At 59.4% G+C, this 18,735-nt stretch overlaps 2 protein-coding genes across 7 annotated transcripts in view; both read right to left on the bottom strand.

Annotated features, from left to right (window-relative positions):
- Positions 1-177, bottom strand: part of SLC35E2B (solute carrier family 35 member E2B) — a 28,766-nt gene extending 28,589 nt beyond the window's left edge. The window contains exon 1 of one of the 2 annotated variants that reach the window (XM_047869263.1): positions 55-177. The gene's annotated coding sequence lies outside the window, so the exon portion shown is untranslated. The remainder of the gene's footprint in view (positions 1-54) is intronic. The other variant, XM_047869267.1, reaches the window with a different exon arrangement.
- A 4,834-nt stretch (positions 178-5,011) lies between these two features.
- NADK (NAD kinase) overlaps positions 5,012-18,735 on the bottom strand; it is a 32,609-nt gene continuing 18,885 nt past the window's right edge. For 3 of the 5 annotated variants that reach the window (XM_047869252.1, XM_047869253.1, XM_047869254.1), the window contains exons 2-12: positions 17,747-17,965; positions 16,202-16,285; positions 11,273-11,402; positions 10,408-10,516; positions 10,163-10,248; positions 9,257-9,359; positions 8,762-8,916; positions 8,437-8,536; positions 8,201-8,358; positions 7,412-7,494; positions 5,012-7,024 (exon numbers count right to left, since the gene is read on the bottom strand). In XM_047869252.1, the coding sequence (XP_047725208.1) occupies positions 6,829-7,024; positions 7,412-7,494; positions 8,201-8,358; positions 8,437-8,536; positions 8,762-8,916; positions 9,257-9,359; positions 10,163-10,248; positions 10,408-10,516; positions 11,273-11,402; positions 16,202-16,285; positions 17,747-17,965 (1,423 nt within the window). In that variant the 3' untranslated portion in view covers positions 5,012-6,828. Of the gene's footprint in view, positions 7,025-7,411; positions 7,495-8,200; positions 8,359-8,436; positions 8,537-8,761; positions 8,917-9,256; positions 9,360-10,162; positions 10,249-10,407; positions 10,517-11,272; positions 11,403-13,199; positions 16,128-16,201; positions 16,286-17,746; positions 17,966-18,735 lie in introns of those variants that run through there. The other 2 variants (XM_047869255.1, XM_047869256.1) reach the window with 2 other exon arrangements.

The following is an 18,735-nucleotide window of genomic DNA, read 5'->3' as shown; positions in this document are numbered from 1 at the left end:
GTGCCCTCCTCCTCCTCCTCTTCCTCTTCCTCCTCCTCCTCCCCCACTTCCCACCTCTTTGTTCTGGTCCGGACCCTAGGATCGCGGCCCAGGTTGCGGGGGGACGGAAATGTTGGACTTCCGCGTCCTTTGTCCCTTGTCCCGGTCCGGATCGTACCATCGCGGCCCAAGTGTGGAGGGGTGAATGTTGGGCGTCGGCGTCTTCCCCCCCACCTTTTTGTTCTGGTCTGGACCGTACCACCGGGGCCCGGGTGGCGGGGGGAAATGTTGGACGTCGGCATCCCTCACCCATTGTCCTGGTCCGGGCCGTACCACTGCGGCCCAGATCTGGGGGGGTGTTGGGCGTCGGCGTACCCCCCACCCCGTTTGTTCTAGTCTGGACCGTACCACCGAGGCCCAGGTTGGGGATGTGCCGTGAAGTCCCGGTAGTCTGTGGAGGCCCTGGCCTTTGAGTTCCCCTCGCGGCTGCTGATCAGGTTTTGATTTGGAGGGACAGAAGTTGCAGTCCAAGCTGGCCAACTTTAGAAGAGGAAGACGAAGGGAGCGTACTGGCTGGTGGAACTAGCAGCCCGGAGGCCCCTGGCGCAGCTGGGTCCTGAGGCCAGGAGCGGAAGTGCTGGGCTACACCTGGAGGGCTGCACCTGTACCTGCCCACATAATTTACATAATTTTCAGGAGCGAGGTTATGGCCAACGGGCTCTCCTTCCTGATGTTAGGTTTCATAGCTTTTCTGTATGTATGTATTTATAGAGCGAGCACAGCGAGGGAGGGGGAGAGAGAGAGAAAGAGAATCCCAAGCAGGATCCCAACGTGGGCTCGTGATCTGAGCTGAAACCAAGAATCAGATGTTTAACCAACTGAACCACCCCGGAGCTCTCTCCGACTTACTTTTCTTTATCATGCTTTAAAATTAGCGTCTGGGTGGCTCAGTCACTTAAGCATCCGGCTCATGACTTCGCTCAGGTCGTGATCTCATCGTTCGTGAGTTCAAGCCCCACATTGGGCTCCACGCTGACAGGATGGAGCCTGCTTGGGATTCTCTCCCCCACCCTTCTCTGCCCCTCCCCTGCTCATGCTCTCTCTCTAAATAAATAAATTAATTTAAAAAAGAATTTATTTTTAATTTTTTTAAATATTTATTTTTGAGAGACAGAGCGCGAGCAGGGGAAGGGCAGGGGGGGGGGGGGGGAAGACACAGAATCTGAAGCAGGCTCCATCCAGGCTCTGAGCTGTCAGCACACCGCCCGTCACAGGGCTCCAACTCACGAAGCATGAGATCATGACCTGAACCGAAGTCAGACACTTAACTGAGTGAACCACCCAGGCACCCCTAGAAAATTACCCTTTAAACATCTTGCAAATCCTGAAGGAGGAGAGAGTTGTCAGAAAGGGGTTCTAGAGTCAGAAGACACCCCCCCCCCCCAGCGTTGTGGAGGGAGGCAGGGCTTGGGCGGAGCACCTGATGCCCCAGCTAGAGCTTCGTAGGCAGGTTTCAGGGGAGCCCCAACTTCAGTCCTTTTGTTGGTCAGGCCCCTCCCTTGTGAAGACTGTGTCCTGATTCACGTCTGCATTGGGATCTACACTGCAAATCAGCAGAGGCATTATTTAAATGGCCTTATTTGAAACTGAGCGAGTATGGAGAATCCTGGCCGGTCTGTAGTCTTTCTCCCGAAATCCTGCTTCCTGGAATCCAGTTAAAGGAAGAAGTTGTTGTGATGTCTGTCGTGAATGACCCGATGACATGGCCCGGTGGTAAAATTGCTCATGCGACCTTAATAGGCAGCAGTGTTTCCTTTGGCTATTTAGAGACAAACTGTTGACGGGACAAAGAGAAAGGGACAGGATAGCAACTCTGGGGTGTGTCCATGCAGCAAGGCCTCCTCAGGCGGTGGCTGGAGGCCTGGACGGCACCGCTCAGTGGCCGACTGGAAGCCCAGGAGGGAGGGGAAGGTCCCCAGAGTCACATGACATCATTTCAAAACCGTTGCCCCAGATGAAACCTAAGACAGATTTTGCTGTAACAATTTGGAGTTTTTATAAATTTGCTTTTGAAGTTATTTGGCTACAAATGACTCACTGACCCCTAAACCCCAGGACCCCTGGGCAGTCATCAAGCATCTCAGGGTTTTGTGCAAAGGAAAACCTACTCTGTGAACTTCGTTCAGAAGGGTGGGATGACGAAGACAGCGCCATGGAATGTTCTGAGGTAGGCACGTAAGTGAGCAGGAATTTCACTTCTGCTTTCTTTGTGTATCTGTCACCTCTGGGCCAGGCCCCTGGCCAGCCCTGGCCAGCCCTGGCCGCTCCCAGCCCCACTCGGCCCGCCCTGCAGACTTGCCCAGGAAAAGCCCGGCCTGCGGGCGCTGTTCACTAGTCTGAGGGAGAAAATATACTCATTTTAGAATTATTTTGGGGGGCACCTGGTGGCTCAGTCAGTTAAGTGTCCGACTTAGGCCCAGGTCATGGTCTTGCGGTTCATGGGTTCGAGCCCCGTGTCGGTCTCTGTACTGACAGTTCGGAGCCTGGACCCGGCTTCAGATTCTGTGTCTGCCTCTCTCCTCTCTCCCTGCCCCTCCCCTGCAGTCTTTCTGTCTCTCAAAAGTAAGTAAACATAAAAAAAAAGTTATAAATAGATACAGGGTGATTTTCTAGAAAGCGGGAAGGCACGCGTCCACAGCAAGCCCTGCTGCACCACTTTCCTGGGTCCTTCCCAGGTGGCTGGGCTTCTCTGTGTGCACCTCCTGGCTTCCCAGCCCTCCTTGCTCTCACCAGGCTTCATCTGGGTCTAGGCTCCGGTCTGATGGCCCCGCCTGTAGGCCCAGAGGAGCCCTATTCCCAGGCGACGGTGATGACAGCAGAGAAGTGCAGGCAGGGACCCAGGATCCCGAAAAGCCCACAGGATAGGGCCTGGGTCATGTTCACCGGGGGGGGAAAAGGGCTGGGGACCCCTGTCCTGTGCCGCCAGGTCCCCTGCCGAGGTTGCCAGGAAGCACTGACCAGCAGCTGGTTGGGAAAAACCACCTGTCCCAAACCAGGGATGTGAGCCCTCCTTGGGAGCCCTTGGCCCTTCCCCACGCTTCACGGTGTGACCCTTGTCCAGGGCTCACTCCGCCTCATCCCCTACCTTGGCCTCGTCCTGGTGGGGGCACCTGCAGCCTGTGTCCCTGGGGTTCAGCCTCTGGGATCCGTGGGGTTAAAGGTCATGGAAGCAAGACCACAGGGTTAGGGAGCAGCTCCCTTGCTCCGTCAGGCCAGTGTCTGGGGAGAAGTGCTGGTGAGCAGGGCCCGGCCACACTTGGCCTCGCTGTGCTCGCAGGGAGCCATGGGCTGAGGTCAAACCGGCCTTCGTCTTCCATGCTCCTGGAGAGGGAAGCCAGCCTCGACAGGAGGCCTCCACGGGAGGCACGTTCGCCAAAGAGCCTGCGCAGCGTCCCTCTCTTTCCCCCCACCCCCCGCCCCGTCCTCAACCCACCTCCACTCTTCCCACCAAATCCTCAGTTTCCATGAATCTGAAAACCACCCAAGCTCTGGCCTGGATCTTCCTGAAGCAGAATGTGCCAGAAGTGGCTGCTCTCCTCCATGTGGTGACTGTGCGTTTCCCGCCTCCTCTCACTTCCCTGTCACCCCCCACCCATCCTCTGTGCTCCTCCAGCTGGTCCCCCCGACTGGGTCCCCGTCACCCCCAGGCGGACTAGCCGGTTCCTGGGACCCGGTGGCTCTTGGGTGGGGGAACCGCTGCTCTTTGGGACAGCACTGCTGTGACGTGGCCTGTGGCCTGGCCTGGGAGGGAGGGGAGGCCAGCCGGGGGGGGGGGGGGGCACTCAGCAGAGGCGGGGCGGGGTCTGACCTCGTGCTCCTCCGAAGCAGCCAGCAAAGGGCAGGTGTCCAAGGCTACAGCCCCGAAGACCGGACGCTTGGGGCGGCTTGAGACCTGAGCCCACAGAAGTGGCCCACAGCCCGGTCAGGAGGTGTCCTGGGGTACCTGGCCTGTGGCCTCTGTGCTCCCCACCCCCCTCTCCCCAAAGCAGGAAGGCCCAAGGCTCACAGGTCAACAGCCGTTATTGAAACGTGCGGCCTCGTGGGCAGAACCGGTGCCCACCAGTGAGCCAGCCCTTCCGGCCAGCTGGTTCTGGCCCTTACCCAAGTGGGCCCTCTGCCAGCCGAGGAGACAAGGCCCCGCCTGGGCTCCACACACACTGCTGGCTCGAATCCCGAGAGCCTGGGCCTCAGAAAGCCCCGGATGCCGGGGTTGAGTTCCAGCAGCTGTCCCGCCCTGCTGCCCGTGACACCTGTGCAAACTTGACTGCAGGTGCCCGTTTCCAGGCAGAGGCCAACCCAGGGGCAGCGGACACCCGAGCAGTAAGGTGATGCACCCCCACGCGTGTGCCAGGAGAGCAGCAGGCGGTCACCACTCAGGCCAGGCCAGGCCAAGACCACACAGGGCCCAGGAGGCCGATGCTCCAGGGCTGGCCTGGGAGGAAGGAGAGTTCAGTTGCCCACTCCGGGCCTCTGGCCTCTGCAGGTGGCCGGGGGGCCCAGCACGCGGTCTGTCCGCGACCTCGTGCGCACCTGCAGGCACTTTGGCTCCTGGCGAAGTTTTGCCGCCTCCCCCCCCCCCCCCCCCCCAAAGCCTGGTCAAGACCGAATGGAACCGGTCAAGAGGACAGGGGAGGAGGGAGGTGAGCATGCCCCAGGGCCTGGCCCAGCCTGACGGACCCCAACAGGCCCAGACGACGTCACAGCTTCTGGGGCTCCTGGGTCCAGCCCTCTGATTTCCCCCGGAGCCAGTCCTTGCTGTGGGCTCCGCCCCCCAGGGCTTGGACCGCCCTCCGAGCTCCAGGCCCGTTGGGGGCCATGTGGGGTGGGATTCAAGGTGGAGGCTGCCTGGGTGGGACCCTGCCCCTCCCATGCTCGCCACAGGGTTCTCGGGGTCGGCGGGCTCCAGAAGCCCTGGGCTGGGGCTACCCGCCTAGTGTCTGTGCACTGGTTACAAAGAACCAAATACCAGTTGTAACTCAATCCAACTTTTTAAACAAGTCTGTTTATTGAAAGAATCTGAAAATAGTAATAAGGCTTTCGACAACATTTAACAAATTTTCAAGATATTAACAATATGAAACATTAAGAATTTACTTCAAAAAATCCCAAGTTTTCTAAATCACTCCAAATCATGCTCCTTTCAGACTTGCTTTTTTTTTTTTTTTTTTGTCTAAATGAACGACCTGAATTCCGAACGCCACTCTCTTTTGGACCTAAAGCCAAGTTTTGGTTCGGCCCCCTCTCTGCCCCAGGGAGGCCGGGCGGCGGGCCTCTGGCGGTGCCCCGTGCCCGTGGGCAGGTGGCGGTGAGGGCCCACCTCCCTTTCGAGCCCCACGCCGACTGCCGAGCTCCACAGACGCTGAACCACGGACGCGGCAGACGCGGGCACCCAGGCTGCACAGCCCGCCGTGCGGAGACCCCCGGCCGAGGATGGTGGTACCCGGGGCCCCGGAGCCTTTCTAGCAGCTCCAGAATGAGGCCTGTGACCCTCCAGGAGAGCAAGGCCCAGCCCCGTCCCTTCCGTTCTTGCCACCTTAACAGGTTAATGATGTAGCCCAAAGAGAAATCAGTCACTCCGAAACAGACGCCCGACTGGAGGACATCTGTCAGGCAACAACCAGCAGGGGCCGGAGCCCCGCGCACACGCCCCGCGCACACGCCCTGCGTGGCCGGAGGGGCCACTGGAATGCTGGCAGTTTCCTCGCAAGCCCAAGACGCCCAGGGAGAAGCGAGAGCAGAAAGGACACAAAACGTCCCAGCACCGCCTTCCTCGCTGACCGGTGGCTTCCCGAGGGAGAAGCACCCTTCGCTCCTGGACCGTCACCTCTACGGCGACGATGCGGAACACAGTGGTCCCAGCACACGGCGTCACACAGAACGCGTGCAAACGTCGGAACAAGGCTCCATTTCCCAACAGTACAAATCCCCTTCCCTCTTAAATCTTCAGAGTGTACAATAAAATCTGTACATAGCAGTTCAGAAAGTTTAAAATCATCTCTACAAAGTAGACACAGGATTTAAAATATCTTCCAGGGTGCAGAGGACGCCGTCCCGGCTTCGTGAGGAATGTGTGTGGGCCTGACCCCCTACCAGGCGTCCGCCGGGCCGGTGGGGCCACAGCGCTGGCACCTGTCACCCCACAGCAGGGAGGAGAGGCGGGCTGGGGGCCACGGCGGGGAGGCCCAGACGAGGCGCAGGAGGGAGAGGGGACCCTCCGCTCGTCAGCCGATCAAACCAAACCGCTCTCTGCAGAAGCGTCCCCTCCGAGTCCTTTCGGCGAAAAAGGTGCAAGATTTAAGGGGGAAATCGTGGTAGCTTAAAGTGAGATTTTTGGCTATGAGACATTTATTTTCGACATGGAAAGACAGATCAATCCGTTCTGATCCCCTCTGAATTTCAATAGACTGATTTAAGCACAAGTTTCCTGACAAGAAATTACAAAAAGCACGTCCAGCCGGGTGTCCCTGCCCCAGGACCCAGGCTCTGACCCACAACACGGGTAAGCATGGTGTCTGCTTCAGAGTCCCCCGCCGTCACTCACTTTTCTTGTTTAGAAATGCAAAAAAGAAGTCAGATTTAAAATGTTAAAAACAGCTGATCTGGTCGACGAAAGGCAGATCCCGGCTCTTCCTCTGGCTACAGACCAAAGCGCCGTGACCCGTGACGCCTGCGCGCGGGGCGCACAGCACACGTGCTCAGGCCAGCCCGCTCCCGGAGGGCGAGGGGAAGGAGGCAGCAGAACAGCTTTGGGACTCTGGGGTCCCGGGTGTGGACAGCAGGAGCTCAGGCCTAGCCCTCCTCCCCCTCCTCCCCCTCCTCCTCCTCCTCCTCCTCCTCTTCTTCCTCCTCCTCCTCCTCCTCGAAGTACGCCTGCTTCTTCCGCACGTTCCAGTGCAGACACTGCGCCAGGCTCTCAAACCAGTCGCTCACGGGGTCTCGGACGCAGATGGAGGGAAGTGGGTAGCAAGAGGTAGTGATGCTGATGCTGAGGCAGGGGGGCAACGCGGCACAAACAGGTGAGCCCCCGGCACCAGGCCGAGACCCCTCCCCAAGGGCCATGTCCACCCCAGCGCGGCTGGGAACCGTTTCTGTGCTGCTCACGCTGCTTGCTTCACAGCCCGGGGCCTGTCTCACCTTCTAGACAGCTACGGGCCGGGGGCTCAGCCGAGCACCAGGGCGGGCCGGGGGGAGGGACCGTGGGTCTGTCGCCCGCGTACAGCAGAACGTGGGGCCACATGCTGCGCGTGCGACCAGCTGCCCGACAGGCACCAGTCCGCATCCCCCCCCCCCCCCCCCCCCCCGGTGATGGAGCTCTGCCTACGGGGCCTGTACCTCCCGGGCCCGCCCTGCCCCGGCCCCACGGCGCACACACCTGTCTCCGTGGCGGATCTCCTGTCTCTTCCGTCCATCGAAGGACACCCACGCAGTGTTCCTGGCTTCCGGTGACAGCATGATCTGAAGGAAGGGGTCAAGCGGGACAGGTAGGTGTGGGCTCGTGAGTGCCGCTGAGCACCTCGACCCCCACCCCGGGAGGGCAGCACCGGTCGGGAGGAACCACGGAGGTGTCCACAGCACCCACACTATGCCAAGGCGGTCCCAGGCCCTGAAGGGATTAGCTATGTCTCGCCGACACCAGCCCTGGGAAACAGGACCGGCGGTGGTGAGGCCCAGCCGCTGCCCATCTGTCCTGGGTTAGGGACACTGGCCAGGGGTCTGGGTCCAGCCCTCTCTGTGACCTGCAGACATGGCCCTGTGCACCAGGGCTCACGGCCGGGGCTCTCGGGCGGGGCACACCGGCCTAGGGCGGACCGAAGGAGGGAGCGTGAGGCAGGCAGGCAGACAGCGGAGACGGGGGAGCAGCAGCGGGTGCCATGTGCACGCCAGGCCCAAGGCCCCCAGTCCTCGCTCGGCGTCCCTCACCCTGCCCCCACCCAGTAGGGACTGTCTCTGCCCCTTAAGGGCCCACAGCCCGGCTCTCAGGGCTGCCCCTGCCAACTGGACAGACAAGGATGAGAGTGAGGCCCCCTCCCACACCCAGCAAGGGAGGAAGGGCCCACGGCCCAGTATGTGCTGGGGTCTCAGCCGGGGGCACGGGGGGTGGTCAGCATCGCAGGTCCCAGACGAGAGCTCAAGCCAGAAAGGGTGGAGGGTGGACTCTGACCTTCAGCTCGACCCCCGCGGGGACCACGATGGGCCGGAATGACAGCGAGTGGGGGCAGATGGGCGTGATCATGATGGCCGGCACGTTGGGGTGGATCATGGAGGCCCCGGCGGCGGCCGCATACGCCGTGCTGCCCGTCGGGGTGGAGACGATCACCCCTGGTGGACAGGCCGCAGGGTCACTCTCCGTGGGCTCCTGCCCACCCCCACCCCGTGGGACCCCGGGCGCCCACCTACCGTCACCCTGTACCGTGGTGATGAGATGCCCGTCCAGGTAGACATCCACATTGGACAGGTATGAGGAGGGGCCTCTGTCGATCACCACCTCGTTCAGGACCTGGGGGGACGAGGCCACCGCACACTGGGAGGGGCCGGCAGGGCTGCCCCGGGTGGTCTGCCCAACAGGCACCCGCACTGTTCCCGGACTCTCTGGGAGGCCCTGAGGTCAGGCCCCTCCCACCCCTCACCCCACTCCGGAGTCCTCCCACCTTGTGCCTTTTCCCTGAGGCCACGTGACAGGCAGGGCAAGGCCTGGGGTCCGCGAGGGCACGTGCCCACACACCTGGTACTGCATGGCCTGCTTCCCAGCCTCCGCGGCCAGGTCCGTGGCCAGCACTCCGTTCTCGCTGACCCCGTTGGGGACGGCCGTCTTCTTCCCTCTGAGTTCCTTCACGACCCTGACCTTCAGCCGGCTCCGAAGAATGACAGCCGCGTTGCCTGGGGGCCAGCAGGGATGGGGTGGCGGCACCCACAGGAGGCAGAGGCACCCCTGCTTGACCGGGGGCCGCCCGCCTTCTCCCAGCTCCAGAGCAACACGTCTGTGCCTTCTGTGAAAGTCACTTCGCTGCTACCAACCAGCACACACGTACCTTCACGCGTGGCCTCAACTTCTCAACGTTAGGCAGAAATGTCTGAACCATGCAAAATTTTTAAATCTCTGAATCCCGAAACACTTACGAAGTGTTGTTCTGTATGTCGTTGAAAAACCCAAACACCAAGTTGAGAAGACAATCCCATATTCAGAACTGCTTGAGGGTTCCAGAACATTCCCACTTACCCTGTATCACCTGAGTAACTTGGGACTGAAAGTTCTCAAAGTTGAAGGGGGTCAGGAAGCCCAGGGAACCCAGATGGAACGCCATGACCGGAGGCACGCTGCCCTGTGAGCCAACGAGGCAGGTCGGTCAGATGGCCGATCCACTCAGAAGCCACCCGACTTGACCCCGGCACCGATGGACCCGCCCCTGACCGTCCCCGGGAGGGGACAGGCACACGAGTGCATGGTCGGTGCCGACTCGAGTGACCACACGGGAGGTCAGCAGGCGGTCCGGGAGGCCGGGGGGGGGGGGGGGGGGGATAGTGGTGTACAGAGCCGACAAGAAACAAAGGTGACAGGACCGACCTGCCTGCTGGCCACGGAGGGCAGGGGGAGGGGCTGAGGGCAGCACGCAGGACCCTAGGGGAGCCCGCATGCCTCACCTTCTAACACACCCCAGCCGGGGCCCTCCAGGGCCTGCCTTGCGGAGAGGGAAGGTGGGCTCCTGGGCAGACCCCCACCTCTGCCGTGGCCCCGTCACCTTGGCCATGAGGCGCCAGCTCTGCTTTGTGGGTGCCACGCGCCTGAGGAGCTGCAGCAGTCCCCCTTCCTCTGGCCGCTCCCTCTGCCCGGCCCGGGCTTGTATGCCCACCTCTCCCACCGACCCCATGCCCCCGACAGAGGACGGGGACGCCGGGCCTATCTGGCCGGAGACCTGGACGGAGCAGAGGCGTCATTTGCCGTGACTTGCAAACCTGCTCTTTGGCCAAATAACCCAACTAATAAATATATCTGGTCTGTGTCAGAGTAAGAGCACCGAAACTCCTCGCCCCGTGGTATAAAGCCACAGGTACAAGGGATGGAAACCCTCACTGGGGAAGCACCTCCTCACGCAACACCGAGACTGGAACCACCTGGAAACCTCACCTGGAAGAGGGAGGAGGCATAAAGCAGGGTCCCATCCCCTCCCAGGCATATGATGAAATCGATCTGATTGGAAATGTCATCATAATCTAGAAAACAGAACAACAAACACAAGACAAGGAGTCACAGTAGGCCTTGAGGCCCCACAGGGCGCTGCTGCCCATGATGGGGCAGAACACTAGAAGCTTCCGCCAGGTCCAGGGCAATGATGCCAATGAGCTGCGTGACAGAGCCGAGGACAAACTCACCTTCTCTGAAGGTGCAGAATTTCTTCTTCACTGGTCCAAAGTTGTCATCGCTCACTATGGCAGGGTCTTCTAGAACTTTCTTCTCCACGTACACAATCATGTTGTTCTCCTGGAAGGGAGACAAGTACGTCAGCTCGGCCAGCAAGAGCCAGTTCAGGTCACGCTGCTCTTGTGTAAAGCCTCCTTTTAAGTCTTAGCATCTTATTTTTTAAAATATGTTTATTTAGGGGAGCCTGGGTGGCTCAGTCGGTTAAGCGTCTGACTTCAGCTCAGGTCAGGATCTCAACAGTCCGTGGGTTCAGGCCCCGCATCAGGCGCTGTGCTGACGGCTCAGAGCCTGGAGCCTGCTTCGGATTCTGTGTCTCCCTCTCTCTCTGCCCCTCCCCTGCTCATGCTCTCTCTCAAAAGTGAATAAACATTAAAAAATTTTTAAAATCATACCTCTTTATAAAAAATAATAAAAATAAAGTTATTTATTGAAATTCAAGTTAGTTAACAAACAGTGTAGTAGATTTCAGGAGTAGGCCTTAGCATTTTATGATGAAGGGAGAAAATGATGCCTTAGTCCTGGCCAGAGACTGCTTCCGACCTGTTCATCCAGATTTCCCTCTCTCTGGAGGCTCTGTGACACCCGCCTATGGAAGTCACTTCCCTGAAACTGGCCTCCTGACTTGGCCAGCTCTGGGATCAGAGAGCCAGAACCTGGGCAGGAGGCCAGCTCCCCCCTTCCATCTACGGCCCCAGTGAGCACGGAGCCTTGGCAAGCATGTCCCCCAATCTCCAGAGTGGAATCCAGCCAACGTGAACGAAGTGGGGGTGCAGAGGGGAGTCCTGGGGTCGCCACCCCCCAACCTGGCTCACTCGCCTCCATCAGGTACACACAGAGCTCCTTGAAGGGCTGCAGCAGGCTGGCGTCCCGGATCTTCTTGATGACAAGAACACTCTTTGGGGACTTGTTCCACGTCAACCGCTGGCTGGCAGGGTCCTGGATGTGCCTGTGAGGGGAGAGGAGCGTCTGCACAGGTGCACTGCGTCCGAGGACACAGGTCTTCTCGGGCCCCGGGCCGAGTGCTGGAAGCGGCCTGCTCACGCCGCTCAGCCGGGGGCCTGTGTGGCCAGTACGGGCCTGACCCCCTGGAATGCTCGCAGGCTGCCCTCCTTCTAGCTGCTCGTCCCAATGCCCCCCCCCCCCCCCCCCGGGCCCTTGCTGCCCGCTGCACCCATGACTCGCCTGTGCAGCCCTGGACCTCACGTGCGCCTGCTCTAACGATGCTCACGGACTGATGGCTCCTCTGGGTGAGCAAACATCACCCACGGACGCTCGAGAGGAGACCCAACCAGAGCTGCTCTTTGCTCCGTACCCTCCCTGCATCGAGGACAGCAGGCTTCCCACAAACACTCACACCAGCCGACTGGGGACTCTGTCCCCAGGGACCACTGAAGACCTCCCCCCACCGCCCCGCCCCAGGACACAGGCTTCCTATGGACTTGTACGGGAGGGATGTGGCCCCGTAGCTACACCACGGCATGAACGACTCAGGTGACCCTTAACTCTGACACTTAAAACTCACACTGTTAAAAACTGCGTGGCAGGGGCCCCTGGGGGGCTCAGTCGGTTGGGCGTCCAACTCTCGGTTTCGGCTCAGGTCGTGATCTCCCGGTTTCATGGGTTTGAGCCCCGAGTCAGGCTCCATGCTGACAGTGCGGAGCCGGCTTGGGATTCTCTCCCCCCTGCCCCACGTCTCTCTGATCCCTCTCTACTTTCTCTCTCTCTCTCTCAAAAATAAATTAAAAAGGTGGGTGGCAGGATCATAGGGCAAACTACTCAGTGTGACCCCAGTAGTGACCACATATCATTACACCTTTGTCCAAATCACAGAGCACAGCAGCGAGTGACCCTTTGTAGACCAGGGAGACCACGCCATGTCCCCGTCCTTCGTCCGCGGCCACAGACGGCCCCTCGGAGGGGAGGGTGATGGTGGGGGTGGGGGCACATGGGAATCTCTGCAGCCTCACCTCAGTTTTCTGTGAACTGAAAACTGCCCAAATAATAGGGTCTGATTCTTTTTTCCTTTTGGGAGAGAGAAATGTATGAGCTGGGGAGAGGGGCAGAAAGAGGGGGGTGAGGGAGAGACAGAGAGAGAGAGAGAAGCAGGCTCCACACTCAGCGCAGAGCCCAACAGGGGACTCGATCCCACGACCCTGGGATCACGACCTGAGCCGAAATCAAGAGTCGGATGCTCAGCCGACGGAGCCCCCCCAGGAACCCCAGGGTCTAATTTTTTACACGGCTCTCGAGCACCCTGCCCTCTCGGGTTCCCAGAGCTCTGACTCAGTCACGGCCGGTACAGGGGACGTGGGGAGGCCGTGCACACCGTGGTGCATGGGTGGTGGGTCTGCGTTGAGGGCACAGCGTCCCACGGGAGGTAGACCCCCCCCAGCTGGGACTCCGGCTCCTGGTAAAGCCTCGGCGAACACCCATCCCCACCCGCCTGGAACCGGCTGGGACTCACGTGGCAAAGGAGCTGCAGGGAGCAGAGCGCCCACAGGCCGGCCACGACCCTCAGCCGGGTGGCAAAGTCCTCAAAGCCGCACTGCATGTCGGCAGAAAGACTTCCCTTTCCTACCAAGTCCCCAACTTAGACACCTGCTCCAAGTTGTGCCTCGAGGGGCAGAGGCTTCCCTTGAACATTTCAGAGCCCCACAAATAACCTCCAAAACCGCGACCCAGACCAGCAGTATGAGAGGTGTGGCTTCCGATCTCATCCGGTTACTGACGGACCGTCACTCACCCTTTCCAGGCGTCTCTGCAAGGGGAGGGGTCGCTCATAACATCCTCTATGAGCTTCATCGCCCGCCCAGGTCACACGCATGGCTCACGAGCAGGACGCCGCTGCTTTGTGCATAGCATTTCGGTCACACCGGCCCCCAAAACTCTCCACTGCACATCTGCACTATCAACTTAATTTCTGCAACCTCGGCCCTGAAAGCCCAACAGTCCGAGAGTGACTTCTGAGAGGCTGTATAAAACAACTAAGGCCAAAAAGCTCCCTCAAGTTAAAAATCAAACAAATCTTATTTAATCTCTTCACCGTTCACACAATCCTCTTGGCCAATCATGTATCTGAAACAAAAAGTCGTTGGGATCACTTTCAACGGCAAAGCTGGACCTGAGGGGCCCTGCTCCCCACTAAGCTGGCTGGTAGTGCTCGGCCGCCCTCAGAGGTCGGGACGTGCTCTGTCCAGCGCCCCGGGTGCAGTGGCACGTCCCAGCCACACAGGAATCCGAGCTGGGCCGTGGAACCGGCTCAGCCCCGTGGGAGGAGCTGTCAGGCCTCGGGTCAGGTGGAGGGGGGTGCGCTCCCCCAACATGGTCACCGTTTGGCTGCGGGCCTCAGGACGAGCAAGGGCGGCTCGAATACCGCTGCCCAGGTCAAAGCCCCCTCACCGCTGACTCAGGTGGGCACGGCCCGCGGCCCCTCTGGCCCTCAGACTCGGCTGTGCCCAGCCGAAGCCACCACAGTGCGTCCTGGGTGCCAACCGTGACTCAGCTTCCTGCTGGGTCACCTGCAAGGTGGGATGCTGACCCTTCCCCAGCACACAGGCTGTGGGTGTCAGATGGGAGTCAAGGACACCTGACCAATCTGAGCCACTGCCTAGTAAGCCAAAGGCAATCAGTTGTTGGCAATTCCACACGTTTCAACATAAGAGAAGACGCACACATGTTCACGGTGAAATTTTAGACAATAAAACAGGAAGTAAAATTTCTTTGTAATCCAGCCCTCTGTGCTATCTTGTTTTCACACATTAGGAAAGATGTTAGGTTAGGACACGCGGAGACCCGCCCCAGCCAGGTTCCACACCGGAGAGGGGCAGGTACAGGTGGAGAAAAGGAGCCCTGTCCCCCAGAAGTGGCAGTCCCACCAGACTGTGCTGAGCACACAGGCTAGAAAGGGCCGAGAAGGCTGCTCACTCCTCAAACCCAACCTGCAGCCCAGGGGCACTTCTGGGGTATCTGCCCCTCTGCTTGGGGTCCCCCACTGAACCACCCATCTGACCTGCCTGAGGCCCACAAGGCCTGCACACACCTCCCTCTGTGGGGGGGGGGGGGGGGGACTGTGGCTCAGCTGGAGTAAATGACAGCTAATCAAGGCTGCACGGTGAGAGGCGGCTCGTGGTGGCACTTAGGCCGAACTGAGTGACAAGGAGAGAGAACAGTTCTTCCAAGACCAGGAAGTGCAGGGAGGGGCCCTCAGGCAGCTGGTGAAAGGCCAAGATGGGGCCAGGCTGGGCAGAGCACACAGGAAGGCCTGGGGAATGGGAGAGGCGGGGCTGGAGCAGCAGCAGGCAGCTGGGGCTCTGGGTTTGGGGGCGCCTGGGTGGGCCCCCTGCCCACGGGGCTGCTGCACGGAGTGGGCTGCGGGGTACCAGAGGGGCCGCAGCAGATGGGCAGAGGTCTGCGTCCTGAGCCTGGCTGCAGACAGCACCTGGATGGAGCAGAGACACTGAGGCCTCACTCCAGCGCCCAGGCTTGGCCCCCAGAGTCTGTAAGAGGCAGGGCCGCCACATCAGTGGGTTTCATGGGTCACAAGATGTCCCAGTTTGCACAGCAATTCCCTGGGCAGCCTGGAGGTGGCAGTATCGGTGCCGTCCTGGTCCCCTGTGCTGACCGCCCGGAACCAGTTCAGAAGGGCTGTGACCTGAAACCTGGGGTCCCCACTGCTGGGGCTGTGTCACAGACAGCAAAGACCCCCAGACCAGCCAGTCGTGGAAGCACACCTGGGCCCACGGGCCTCACCCCTGTGTAAAATGTGGGATCCCCACACCTTGCCCTGAAGGAGGGGGTCCCGTTGGGGGCTCCTCAAGAGGCCTGGACTGCAGGGAGGCTGGGAAGCTCGTCACAAGGTGCAAGGCACAAGGGTCAGGGTGGGATGGAATTCTGACTGTTTAACAGAAAGCACTAACATCAGTAAGTGTATGTTTTTCACGAGATATGAACCAGACCCAGACCATCTCACAGAGCCCCGCACAAAACTCTCGCCCCTCTGGAACCCCCCAAGTACTAGATGGGAGAAGCTGGAGACTCACTGAGAGTCCAGACAAATAACCTCAATTGCTTAGTTTTTACAGTGTCTCATCTGGGCACCTCGTGGCCACCGCAGAGGCACTGGGAGTCCTGGCCACACGCCCCCACCCAGAGCGCCAGGAACAGCCGCACCCGTACGGTGGGGTGTCTCTCAAAAGCGAACACAGGCTTTTGAAAAATCCAACTGATGTCTCTGTATTTTAAAAATAATTAGGGGTGCCTGGGTGGCTCAGTTGGTTGAGCGTCTGACTCGATTTCGGCTCCGGTCTCAGAGTCGCGCTCCGTGTTGGGCGTGGAGCCTACTGAAGATTCTCTCTCTCCCTCTGCCCCTCCCCCACTCACACGTGCACTGTCTCTCTCTCAAAAAAAAAAAGGATAATTCAAGGAGAAGCATGTCTGACCCAGCCGGTGTAGCGTGTGAAATATACCGGATTCCTCCCAGACTTTTTACTATAGAAAACAAACCAGTAACCCTAAAGATCACAGTCGAAGCCCACCCGGCCTGCGGTGCCTGAGAAGCAGAGCCTGGCCAGACCCCCGTCCGCTGTCTGCAGGGCAGTGGGGCCCCTCGTCCATTGGAGCCGGTGGAGATGCCCTGTGGCTCCTGCTGACTCATCAAGTCGACCTCTCACTCCCCGTGTCAGGACACCCCACGGCGCGGCGATCCCGCGACAGCACGACCTCCCAAGGAGCAACCCCAGCACTCACATGATGGTCTGGGGGTTCTGCAGTACGCAGGCCTTTGGTCCAAACGTGGTCACCGGGCACGGCCCATGCAGAGAGCGTGTCCTCCTGTGTGGAGAGGGGACACGGCAGGTGAGCAGACCTAGGTACAGATATCAGACCCTCGGAAAGATGTGCACTCCATCCCTTGCCCGGCGTCCACGCGACGGACCCTGGGGGTGCGCAGTGCTGCCTCTGAGCCTCTCACAACTCTCTGCGCAGCTTTAGCAATCAGAGATGCTTGGGGCACACCCGGAGTGCTCCTTAGGAAAAGGACCCCAAACCAGCGCAGGTGCCCAGGCCCCACCCCAGAAAAAGGGAAGGCGACCTCCGGGGACAGGTCTGGAAATCTGAACTGGAGCAGTCTCTCTCACCGAGTCTGTCTGAGGACCAGTCCTCGGGTCCATACCTGGGAATCAAGACCTGAGAGGCCCTCCCTGAATTATCTAGATTAAAATGATCTGGATTAACAATCTAGATTAAAACTCGAGGGAGTGAGGAGGACACCCCCATGGTGACAGCGCATGGAGTGGGCTATGAGAACCTCGGGGAAACACAGGTCACGGTGGGTCTTACTCAGCGAGTGTTTAAGTTCGCTGCTCAAGAACCGGGATGACTGGGCACATTCCTCTCTCCTTCCTCCGCCAATACCCACAGGCAGAGGCTACCCTTGACCTCTGTCACCATGCCAGGGTCTGCGGTCTCTGAACGAGAAAGGGTGTGGACCGAACCCCACAAAACCAACAACAGAAAGCAGTCTTGCCGGGAACACGAAATCCCTGCGCTGCGTGCGGTGGCCGGGAAGCAGACCGACGGAAAACTCAGGCCAAGGCCAAGGCCAAGGCCACGGTGCTGTGGCCGCCTCTCCCACACGTGTGGGTTACAGCTGTCCACACAGAAGACCGTACCAGCACTGTGCGCCATCCAAGAGAAGGGTGCTTCGGGTTCGTCCCCCTCTCCTGAGAGAACTACCTGCTTTTTACCAAAATCTCCCCTGGCATTTGATAGATGTGACCCTTGCTTGCTTCTACCTGAAACTCACCACACTTATTGTTCCAGAAGCCAGGGCGACACCCACAGGCGTATCGCAATGCCGCCCGGCAGGCCGCTCCACGCAAAGCTCTGAGCGCTGTGACCTAAGCGCTCTGTGCGACGGCACGCACGTTAGGCTCGCGGGGGGAGGGCACCCCGTGGCCACGCTCAGCCCTCCACCAGCCCTGCCACAGTGTGGGGCCTGCTGACGCCTTGGGGCAATGCCCACACCCCCAAACACCCAGAGTTAGCGCGGGCACTGCCTGTTAAGGCAGAAAAGGACAGTCACGCTGTGCTGGTGCCATCTGGGGAGCCGCGCCAGGTGGGCGTCCGTCCCCTGCTCTTGGGACCCAGCCCCACCCCTCCTGCCGCCCACACGTACCAGTCAGCATCCACCGCCCCATCCGCATCCATCCACTCCTGAAAAGAACCTCGGTCACGGCTTTAGGAAGTCAGAGTGTGCAGGTGAGGACGGGGGCCGGAGGGGGGCCTTCGTACCTGAACTCTTTGGTGCTCGCCAGGGCGGGCGAGGCCGACAGGCTGCGGGACTTGGCCCGTCCCCGGGTGGGATGGCCGGGCCCCCAGGCCTCGTCCCCATGGCATGCGGAGCAGCGGTAAGAGGCCGAGTCTGTGCCAGGCGCCTTGCTCACGCTGACTTTCTCTTGTTCCGTTTCCATGGTGGGTAAATGAGGCCTTGGATCAGAAGAACACTGATGCCTTGATAAAACAAACAAAGTAAGTGAACACATATGCACAAAACGACATATACACACACGCATGCACCCATTATGCATGCATAATGCAAAATGGCCCGAGTCCTATTTGCCAAAGGACTTGAGATAGTCTCTTTCTATCCCATTCTGCCCTAAGGATATTTAAGAATTCAGGAACCTGCCTGTGGTTTTTAGTGAATCTAAAGGTCAAAGAACAAGAAAGAACTACCTGCTGGGGCCGTGCCAGGTTTCTCCCACAGACAAGGAGAAGGGCCAACTGGGAGGAGAGGTCCCAGGCAGGGGAGATGGCGCGTTACCGAGGGAGGAGCCAGTAGCTGAGGGTGTCCAGTGTTACACGCCCCTCAGTGCGGGACAGGTACATGGACACACTCAGGGAGCCCAGTGAGAAAGACACACACTGGGCCCTGGGCCCCGCGAACAAGCCTGAATTTTCAATCCAGCACCAATAAAACACTTGTCAAAACTGACCTATTTTGGTTTTTTTTAATAGCTTTTTTAAACGTTTATTTATTATTTTTAAGAGACAGAGAGAATGCGAGCAGGGGGAGAGGCAGAGAGAGAGGGAGAGAGAGAACCCCAAGCAGGCCCACGAAGTGTGAGATCACGACCTGAGCCCAAGTCAGACGCTTAACTGACTGAGCCCCCCAAGCACCCGTGACCTATTTTAGTCTTTTTAAAAAAAATTTTTTTTAACATTTATTTGTTCTTGAGACAGAGAGAGACAGAGCATGAACGGGGGAGGGTCAGAGAGAG

The sequence above is a fragment of the Prionailurus viverrinus genome, chromosome C1 (genome assembly GCF_022837055.1).
Source record: "Prionailurus viverrinus isolate Anna chromosome C1, UM_Priviv_1.0, whole genome shotgun sequence".
NCBI classification, from domain to species: Eukaryota; Metazoa; Chordata; class Mammalia; order Carnivora; family Felidae; genus Prionailurus; species Prionailurus viverrinus.
This window is presented reverse-complemented; position numbering and strand designations above follow the sequence as displayed.